This window comes from Protomyctophum bolini (assembly GCF_963924005.1).
Source record: "Protomyctophum bolini genome assembly, chromosome: 8".
In the NCBI taxonomy this organism is placed as follows: domain Eukaryota; kingdom Metazoa; phylum Chordata; class Actinopteri; order Myctophiformes; family Myctophidae; genus Protomyctophum; species Protomyctophum bolini.
Genome location: NC_137869.1, coordinates 16,400,769 through 16,411,452, shown reverse-complemented (window position 1 = coordinate 16,411,452; position 10,684 = coordinate 16,400,769). Strand labels below are relative to the sequence as shown.

The window sequence follows — 10,684 nt, the reverse complement described above, 5'->3', positions numbered from 1 at the left end:
AATTGTATTTTATATATTACTATGTTATTACTAATTTTATGTAAAACTATATTACTAATTGTATTTATTTTATGTATTACTATGTTATTACTAATTTTACTTCATGCATTAGAAATTGTATTTGTTTTATGTATTACTGTTATTACTAATTTTATTTTTTATGCATTTATTTATTTTATGTATTACTGTTATTACTAATTTTATCCATTACTGTGCTATTACTAATTTTATTTTATGTATTACTAATTTTAATTTACTTTTATTTTACTATTTTAATTTACTTTTATTTTACTATAATTACTATTTCTATTATCGTTCGTTTTATCCATTTATTTATATTATTATCTAGTTATTTATATTGGTTTATTATTTTATTGTTTAGAGCCCTGATTGATCACATCTACATATCACCACTACCAGTCAGGATCTGAGTGACTCAGAACCCTGGTGACTTCCAGATGGAGCCACACAGGAGACCAGCAACGTCCTAAAGAAAAGAAAGAAATGCTCATTACTACTTTGTTCATAAAACAATATTGATTGAAATATTTATAACAGTTTGCAGAATTACAGTACATGTCAAGCAGAAACTCAATACAAAAACTGTTAACTGTAAGTGGACGACCCAGTTAAGTATTACACTTGTTTACAAGAGGGTCCACCATGTTCAATTCATCAAAACATTTAGAGACGTACAAATAAGACACTTCTATATAGTCAAAGAACAGAACAGGAATTAATCATAAAGGAGGTAAAAAGGGAAAATAAACTTATACAGTGAGGGGAAAAAGGGAGTCAAGGGATTCACATGTCTAAATGACTGTTGGTAGGGCGTTCCACATTTTGGTGGCATAGGAGTGAAAATAATTTAGTCCCTTGTTTGTGCCGAATCTGGGTTGTACATGGTTCGTTGCACTCCCTCTGGTGTTGTGGGTGTGGACTTCGTTAACATAAAAGTATCTAGACAGGTACATGGGTATCTTGGTGGTGTATCGAATCTTGTGGACCAGACCCATTGCAAGATGCTGTACTCTGTCGTCGACCCTAAGCCATTCCAGCCTGTCAAAGTGGGCAGGAGTGAGGTAGGTTCGGGGGGTGAGGCCAAGTAGGAGCCTGACCAGTTGTTTTGGGAGGTCTGGAGCCTAGTTTTAAGGGCCTTTGAGGTGCTGTGGTACCAGGAGGTGCATGCATAGTCAAAGAAACCTTGTACGAGGGCTCCTGTTAAGGTCTTCAAGGTGTTTTTGTTGACCAGTGAGGAGATCCTGTAAAGGAATCTTGTTCTTTGGTTGACTTTTTTGATTATGTTGGTGGCCATTTTATCACCGGAAAGATTAGCCTCCAGGATCGAACCTAGGTAGGTAATTTCATCTTTACGTGTGATAATGTTGTCACCAACTCTAACCAAGAAGCCATTTGCCTTGCTGAGATTACTATTAGATCCAAAGAGAATGGATTCAGTTTTTCCCAGGTGTAAAGATAGTTTGTTATCAGCGAGCCAGGTGCAGATTCTACCGAGTTCAGAGCTGAGGGCCTTTTCAACCTGCAGTTTGTTCCTGTCCGAAACTAGCAGTGCCGAGTCATCTGCGAACAGGAACAAGTTGCAGTCACAAGCTGATGTCATGTCATGATCATAGTGTGTGTGCGTGTGTTGTATAGTTACCTTGCTGTGATGTAACTCCAAAGGTGATCAGAAATAGTTGCTCCATCGGCTAGAAACGTGCTCTTCACCGGCATGATGATCTTGTTCCTAAAAAAAAGTCTATAGTCAACCCTAACCCGGATTACAGAACATGATATAAAAAAACACAACTAGAAGGATTTAGGCCTGTCACAATTACCTAATCGCCAAGTATTTGAGATACTTTTTTAGAGTCATAATCGTCTCCATGTTGAAAATGTTCATATATTGTCAAACATTTTAAAGAAATAATGCAAGCAACCGATCTACAAGCTCTAAATGTGTCACTTTGTAATTTACTTCTCTTTTTTTTGTGTATAAAGTTATTGAATTATGCCATGTGCAGCTTTGTGTTTACAAAGCCTACAAAAGCCAAAGTTTTATTTAGAATGTTAGTATGACGCAATTAAATTGTTACTTGTAATTTATTTGAGCGACAATTAAAATCGGCCATTATAAAACCTTAAATTCTGACAGGCCTAAACAGGTTCCAGTGGCGTCTACCGAACCTTCTAGCTCCGTCCGAGCCTCCCAGCGACCCAGAAGTCCTCAGCGGAAACACCCTGGGAAATCTTCGGATCTCAGGCATCGGCTGAGATGTCCATTCTAACAAAGAACGAAATACACCCACCCCAAATTAGCTTTACTGTGTGCGTGCGTGTCCTGTCGCAACATACACATGCACTTACAGTAACGTTTAATAATAGGGATCGACCAATTATCGGCAACGGACGATTATTGGCTTTTTACGAAGCCTAAAAAAAGCCCTAACCCTAAAGCGGTTCGTACCGTTGAGTTCCTCACTGAGAAGGCCCAGGTCCGAAGTCCTCCAGCGTCTACCCAGATCTCCGTCCTCCGTCCTCCCATCCATCCAGGCCCAGGTCCGAAGTCCTCCAGCGTCTACCCAGATCTCCGTCCTCCCATCCATCCAGGCCCAGGTCCGAAGTCCTCCAGCGTCTACCCAGATCTCCGTCCTCCGTCCTCCCATCCATGGACAGACCTGCAGATCTCCATCTCTAGAGGCTCCAGCTGTGTCTATGATCTCCATCCTGAGAGAGAAAGAAAGAAACCATTAGCTCTACAAGCTCACAACACGTTGCAGTGTGAGCTTGTAGATCTTCTATTTTTGCTGAACGGAATAGGGATGCTGGGGTTGAAGTAGTTAACAAAAGTGTCAAAGACTTTGATTAGCTTGGAAAGCTGACAGACATTCAACCAGAGTGCCACTAGGAGGCATCAACACATGTACAGTCCTCAACATCTTTTGTAATTTGTATTCAAGTTGTTACAAAGACCAAGAGGTACGCTAATGATATGAGATATTGACTCTCAAACTATTGTGCAGAGTCATTTAGATTTATCCTAAAATATTTAAAACATTTGGATTACTGTAAATGATGCCATTCTTCGTACCATAACAGTACAAAAGCAGTTATCCATCCTCAGAAACAAGCAAGAACTATTCCTACTCACAGCTCATCAGAGTCCTCTGAGGAAGCCCCCGGGGGGGGGGGGGGGGGGGGGGCTTTGGAACGGATCTCTGTCCAGGGAACATCAGATCGTCTATCGATATCTCCATTCTAACAAAGAAAAAAAAACACACACACCAAATTAGCCTTTCTGTGTGTGTGTGTGTGTGTGTGTGTGCACTCCCTGTCCAGCAGCCACGTTCCAGCGACGTCTACCGCGATCTTCATCCTAACAAAGAAAGATTGATTAGAGTGACCAAGAGCCAGATATATATTCTATCCTGTCACAACATATATACATAAAACTTTTATTTATAGAGAACATTGAAACAGAAGCTAAACATATCACTTACAGTAATAAACGTTTCAGTTAGGGTTCTTTTTGACAGGCCTAACAGGGTCTTACTTTGAGTCGTCTTCAGAGGAATGCAGATTCCTGGAGAGACCTGCAGTACATCTGGAAGAAAGACATGGCCGTTATCGTCTATGAATGGCTTCATAGAAAAGAGCTTCGCACATCACTCCCTTGTTGTTGCTGCCAATAGTCTGGATAGTCTATACTTCTTATTCTTGATGACAATTGTTTATGAATTTGATGCATTACTATGTGTTGTTGCTTACTGTAAGTCACTCTGGATGTGAGAACTGCCTAAATTGTTGAAATTCCTAGACGTGATAAATTAGGGTCATAGGGTGTGCTCTTCGGTGATAGCAGTGGTGTCATTTGTATATTTTTACAGTCCCACTCCTCCCCATCATATCTTGCGGTGAAGCTGGACAGAACACTGTCCTTTAAACAACACCTGACAGCGTCAAGAGAAAGACCACCGCCTGTTCCGCACCGATACGGCGTCCAGCCGGTACCGAGGCTCTGGTGTTCCCTACCGCTGAGTACTGTGCCCCAGTCTGGAGCAGTAGCCCTCATGTTGGTTTTGGGGCTTTTTATGCCTTTACTGATAGTGAACAGTATATAGACAGGAAAGGGGGAAGAGATGGGGAGTGACACGCGGCAAAGGCCGTCGGGAGTCGAACCCGCAGCACGCCGTCCGGCTGACTTGGCAGCATAGGTGCCCAGACAGTTGAGCTAACCATCCGGGCCAAACTTAAATATTTAATTGCAATTTATTTGAGCGACAATAATCGTCCAGTAAAAAGAAACCTCATAATCGTGAAAGGCCTAGAGCGGTTCTTACTGTGCGGTTCCTCACCGGGCAGGCCCAGGTCCGAAGTCCTCCGGCATCTACACAGATCTCCGTCCTAAGAAAGAAAGAAATAAGGACCAAATTAGCTTTTGTTGAGCTGCATATTCAGAACCACTTAAACCCTCTATAGATTTGATAAAACAGACCTTTAAAGAGAGCATTTGGTATATGCTCCGATTTCACTCTACACAAATTGATTTGCCAAACATAGCAGATCTACAAGCTCGCAACACGTTGCAATGCGGTGCGAGCTTGTAGATCTGCTAATTTGGCTGAACGCTCCCCCCAGAATAGAGATGCTGGGGTTGAAGTGGTTAAAAAAAAGTGTCATTAAGACTTTGATTAGCTTGGAGAGCTGACAGACATTCAACCAGTGCCACTAGGAGGAATCATACTGCCATGCTATACTTCGTACCATAACAGTACAACAGATATCCATCCCAACAAGAAATATTCCTACTCACAGCTCATCAGAAACCCCCGGGAGGGAAGCTTTGGAACGGCTCTCTGTCCTTCCACGACGTCTACCACGACCCATCCACCCTAAGAAAGAAAGAACGAAAGATGAATTTAAGTGACCAAGAGCCAGATATACGTACATTGTGTCCTTTCACATCATACACAAAATGTATAGAGAACATTTAAAACAGAAGCCGACCATACCACTCACAGTAATAGAAAAGTCTAAGTGGTTTCTTACTTTGAGCCGCCTTCAGAGCCCCCCATGCAGATTCATCCATGGACAGCGAGAACTGCAGATGTCCACCTGTAGGGGCTCCGGTTGAGCCTCGCAGCATCTGGAATGAAGACATGCATGGTGGTTATAGTCTATGAATGGCTTTGCACTCAACTCACTTGTTGCTGCTGCCAATAGGAATTTGTGATGTCTGTGTGGCGACAATTGCTGTGTGTCTGTTTTTTTATAATACATACAATTTATATAGCACCCAAAGTTGCTTCACAAAACAGTAAAAACAAATTTATTTGAAAATAAACTAGATTAAAAAGGTTCAAAACTAGAATTTTTTGACATGTTTGTGAAGCTTTTCGGTTCCACACCAGTAACTGCTGTTCAACACTAACAGCTACATCCATGACCTCCCTGCAACAACATCAATGAAGTATGGCTATGCAGACGACCCGAGTACTGTGTCCCAGTCTGGAGCCGTAGCTCTCATGTCAAGAAGCTGGATGCTGCCCTCAACACCGGATGGGCCACCCCAAACAAACAAAACCACGCTGGCCCTCACCGGGAAGGCACAGCTGAGTGAATCCCAGCCATCTCCTCCACAAGGTCGTCAGAGACACCACAGCACACGTGCCTCAAGTCACGGTGCCCTTTGCCACAACACACACACACCAAGTCACGGCGACCTTTGCCACAGCACACGTGCCTCAAGTCACTGTGCCCCTTTGCCACACAGGCCCGGGAACTGCTCCACACAACACCAGCTGACACCTCCAAGGGATCCTGGGTGAAGGCAAGACAGAGGGACCAGTGGAATACATCGAGGACCCCAAATATGTTCTTTGCCAGCACCTCCCCTGCAAGGAGTGGACAACCCTCAAAGCAGAAGTGGGACATCTCGGACAGTGCCCACTGTGAATGCGAGGATCCACTACAGACTGTGGAACACGTAATGACCATTTGCCCCAAATACCGGCCACCGAATGGTGATCGTGGCTTAGGTGACCTAGACAATGACACATTGTACTGGCTTGCTGCAACAGAGCCGAAGTTCTATGGACATACGGCAGAAGATGTTTAAGAAACGTATTTTTTGTAATTTCTTCATTTTTTCGGCAAACCTTTGTGGCATATAAATATAATTTATGGAACATGTGGATGTTTCTTTATTTATTGGTGAAGTTTTAGTGCCACTAATTGTGGCATTCTTTGAAATGTATTGACACGTTTGATATATGTTTTTGTTAGGGATGTCCGATATTATCGGCCGATAAAGGCATTAAAATTAATAACCCTAACCCTTAATTTTACTTTATTTATTCTTTTACATTAAAAACATCTACAAGCTCACAATACAATAAGACACATGTGAGCTTGTAGATCTGCTATTTTCAAAATATTTTTATACATTTGAAAACTTGAGATGAGAGATTAGATCATTTTAGATGAGACATTTTGCATAATGAGTAATTATTAATAATTACTTTTGGTATTTTAAGTACATTTTACACCAAAACCTTTGTACCTTTACTCGAGTACATGTTGAATTGTAACGGAGTATTTCTATATTGCAGTATTGCCTACTTTTATTTAAGTAAAAAGTTTGAGTTATGTTTCCACCACTGGAAAAAGCCTGCATATAATATATATATATCGGTATCTGTTGATATCGGCAATTAGGAGTTGGACAAGATCCAACACTGACTGTAGGACATCCCTTGATTTGTGTGATTTTTGTGCAGCTTTTAGAGAGTTTGTGGCATTTTGTGTAGCTTTTGTTTGTTTGTTTTGTGAACGACCAAAGAGGACACCCAGTATGTATCACAAGGCTATTCCACCAGTCAGGTGTACTTATATCTACATCTCATAAGCGGCCATGAACTAAACACTACAGATATCACAATTTGACTTTGGCAGCAGCAAGAAACGACTGATATGCAAAGCTCTTCAGCCATGCTTCTCTCTATACAAACACTCATAATGTCCACATGGACATCTTAGCAGCCATGATGGGGTGGTTCACACAGGAGACCAGGTTCAGTGTTCCAGCAGCATCTACGGTCATCTCCATCTACATCTAGAAAAAAAAGACATCAGAAGCTGACCATATCACTCACAGTAATAGAAACATTTTAAAAGGATCTCTGGCTAATAAGACAAATATTCCTTAACATTATACTTGCCATCTATAACTAAAATTGTAAAATATAAAGCAGTTAAATATTTTATTTCTTTCATATAATCTTTTACAGGAACTGTTCCCGTCGTAGGTTTATGATGTCCATGTGTGGTCCAGCGCTATGGAATGCACTTGCTAATAAAAAGTACTTAAACTATTGCTTTGATGCTTATATCAATTAAGCTGTTTTTGTATTAGCAAACACACAGACAGGCCTCTTTCATACTGGAGTAATTCATCCGCTTCATTTACAGACATCAGTAAAACGTGACGTGACGTCCGTATTTAGAATACAACAGCAGCGCTTATTTTCCAGATCCAAACTTAGCGTTGCACAAAGCTTGCTTAATAGCGACATCAATTCATTCCAATCCACATTAAATGTCGCGCTCTGCACGTTCATTCATCCGTATGGTATAGCTCATTTCATTAGCTTCAATAGCGTGACACATCCATTATGGTTAGATCCTTCCAATTTCAATACTTGTGTCCGTATCAGAGTAAAGATTTCAACTTGAATGTAGGGCCAATATGCCTTTCTTTCTTTTATCACCAGAGATATACGGTTTAACAACGTGCTCACACTTTGGGCCTTGGGCGTCTTGTTGTTTACTCACTTGTAGTTGTTTGTCGATGGTGATTGATGATGACTGCAACAGGTTGATATTATGGTAGGAGTTTGTGTAGCGAACCAGGCTGGACAAAGAGGTTGAAGGCCGACTGATGATGTGAAGTTTCTTTAATGGATCAACGTGAAAACTAAAAACAAGACAAACATATAATCAATACAGGCAGACATATCCAATAATGTGAGGCATTCATAAACAAATAAGTTTACAAATAACCAATAAAAGTTTCATATCAAACCATATAAACAAACCAATAAAACAAGATCTCACAACAATATGACACAAACCAATAACCATAAAAATGACATTCACCTTGTTCCCTCTCCAGCTAGGTGCTAACTTGTTAACGGGTGTCCCAATACCATGATGTCACTCAACCATGTAATTCTCCAGGAAAGTCACTAAAACCAATAAATCATATAATTCAAATCCAGCAGTTCCATTTCCATTCCATTTGTTATTTTGTTGGTCTGCACTCACTTGATCTGTTTGGTGTTCCATTTCATCCTGTTGGTTTAGGCTTGGCTTTCAAAGATCATGGTGGAGCACATGAGGAACAAACATTTGCTCCCTGACTGATGCATGCTGGGCTTTCTTTATCAGACAGTATGACTCTGGTGAGTGAGCAAGCTTCCGGTTTGCCCACATAGCCTTTCAAAATATGAGCTTTTCCTCCATTTCCATTCCGGGGTCCGTTACAGTGTGTGTCAAGTCAACTCTGCTCCACTCCAAATGACATAAAAGGACGCAACTCCAAATTTCCAACTCAATCCAATGATTCTTTATTTTCCAACTTTTATTCTCATTGTTGGCTTCATTGCTGATTGGCTGGTCATTTCAGTTAGGTTGAAAACCTTTGAACACAGAGAAACAAAGATTAACAACAATGCCAACCAACAAATGATAATCCTTTCAAAAACAGCAGGTTCTCTTTTTAACCATTCTAAACATTGAATATTCTTAAATAAGCATGTCCTTTAAACAATTAGTATTCTTAAACAATGAATGCCTGAATTGAGTCTTTTAAATTAACATATTAGTCAACATTTTAAACAAATTAAACATTTCAAACTACTTTACCCTTTAAGCTTCCAGTGTTTGTACACAGAATTGATTGAGTGTTTCCAAACAAATAAAAATCTAGCTCCACCCCCCTCCCCCCGTCATTCTATTGGCTGAGCCAGGTCACTTCAGGCAATGGGGTTGTTGTTGCTGCTGGGAGGGACGCTATGGATATTGCGCTCGTATGGCTAAATATGACATTAAAAAAAAATATGAATTTCTATCGATATCATAGTTACAACAATGACATTGAGTCGACATGTTTTTTAAGGGTAACTGTAGCGTAATCACAATATCACAAGACTGACACGATGAGTCCCGCAAATGAGGAAGTAGGAAGTAGTGGAGCAGACTCACTGGCTCTCAATTCAATTATCTTTCATTTGTAATCGTGCATATAAAACATATTGCCCCTCAAATGCCCCAGCCACTACAGCATCGTTCATGTGAACTACTTTGTCCACGGTTATTCATTGCAATGAAGAAAAATCGCTATGATGATCAGCGACGGCTTGTCACCGTTGGCGAGCACGGGTTGAATGCAAGCTTCAAGCCGGCCGGACCACCTAACCATGCGCTATACATAGCGATTCTCATAATTTCAACAGGCTTACATATTACATCATAAACATACTATTTCACATGAACAATGGTGATACTAAGATATGGGGATAATATTATACTTGCAATGAAATCGCATTGCGTTTTCATTATAATACTGCTGGGTCGAACACACAGTCACAGCCTCGCGCTGCAATTGGCTAAAAGTTTAAATCCCCTTTGACGTCCCGGGTAGTAAACTGTAGTGGATATAGACAGTGCATTCAGCCAGAGGGGGCCAAAGGGAGAGTGTGCTGTTGCAGGAGAACACCTCAGCATCATAATAAAGGGAAAGATAGAGGGAAAAAAGGCAAAAAAAAAATATATATATTTTAAATCTTGGCTGGAAACTTGTCTACACTACCTTTAAGTAAACATCTAGCATTTTAACTTGAATAAGTGAAGAAAAATAGCTGAACTTTAAGCTTGTAGAGCAGCTCTAATTGAACAAGGCATTTTAAACCTTTAACATGAATTGTCCACATTTTTAGCAGTCTTTCAAATTCTCAAATAATTTTAACATTTTATTTTGTAAAGTTATACTTTTAAACTTGTCAATAGAAATGAAGGCAATACTACAGTGTTAATGTGTTCCTTCCCCACTTCAAATGGAAACAGTTTAACCTACTATTCATAATTAGCCTGATTTTAACCACAACTAACAGTACTGCAGTGCATACACAAGTGTAAATAAAACAAAACATCACCGACCATTGGCATCTTTGGAGGTAGAGCTCTTGAGTAGTCTTTGCGGTTTGCATTAGTTTGTTTTTTGAGAATGACTGAACCTCCATTCCTTTTAAGGTGCTCCTAATCAAGTAACGAGCAGCCATCTTGCTGCTGCATTATGGGAGATGTAGTTTCTGAGGTCTGAGTTGTCATGCTGACCAGATTTGTGGTCCATTTCTGAGTTTTGACTCAACAGTGTGAGTGTAATGGTTTCAAAATAAACGGGGCAAATAAAACAAGAACAGGCTCCAGACATAAACTAAATAAAGGTCTCAAAAAACAGTACTTTTCTTTCTTTCCTTTCTTTAAACTGCGCTGTTTGTGCGTTGCGTGCGAGCTGTTGAAATCTGTGTCTCTGCTCCGCTCGGCCGCGACAGTCCCCCCCCAACGCAATTCTGTCTACCCAAAGTAGGCTACCAGTGAAAACATCAACTTCTTTTTTTCCACC

At 40.5% G+C, this 10,684-nt stretch overlaps 1 protein-coding gene across 2 annotated transcripts; it reads right to left on the bottom strand.

Moving 5' to 3' along the window:
* Positions 1-215: 215 nt before the first annotated feature.
* LOC308319480 (uncharacterized protein) lies at positions 216-4,400 on the bottom strand. 2 transcript variants are annotated; one of them, XM_080769586.1, is made up of 8 exons: positions 4,341-4,400; positions 3,554-3,604; positions 3,152-3,376; positions 2,468-2,727; positions 2,188-2,284; positions 1,661-1,747; positions 302-487; positions 216-256 (listed from the first exon to the last, which is right to left on the bottom strand). In XM_080769586.1, the coding sequence occupies exons 4-7, from the start codon at positions 2,724-2,726 to the stop codon at positions 421-423; spliced, it is 510 nt and encodes a 169-aa protein (XP_080625712.1). In that variant the 5' UTR covers position 2,727; positions 3,152-3,376; positions 3,554-3,604; positions 4,341-4,400; the 3' UTR covers positions 216-256; positions 302-420. The 2 variants fall into 2 exon arrangements, 1 of the variants encoding a protein (XP_080625712.1); XR_013964471.1 differs by lacking the exons at positions 216-256; positions 2,188-2,284; positions 4,341-4,400 and having other exon boundaries at positions 321-487; positions 3,554-3,599.
* Between the last annotated feature and the right edge of the window lie 6,284 nt (positions 4,401-10,684).

What these genes read in the sequence shown, in the direction of transcription:
- LOC308319480 (XM_080769586.1), bottom strand. Translation starts at nt 2,726, where the DNA reads ATGGAGATCATAGACACAGCTGGAGCCTCTAGAGATGGAGATCTGCAG. An exon ending in TCTCAGTGAGGAACTCAACG is followed by an intron (nt 2,285 to 2,467) that starts GTACGAACCGCT and finishes GTTCTTTGTTAG; the next exon opens with AATGGACATCTCAGCCGATG. An exon ending in GGCTCGGACGGAGCTAGAAG is followed by an intron (nt 1,748 to 2,187) that starts GTTCGGTAGACG and finishes ACTTTTTTTTAG; the next exon opens with GAACAAGATCATCATGCCGG.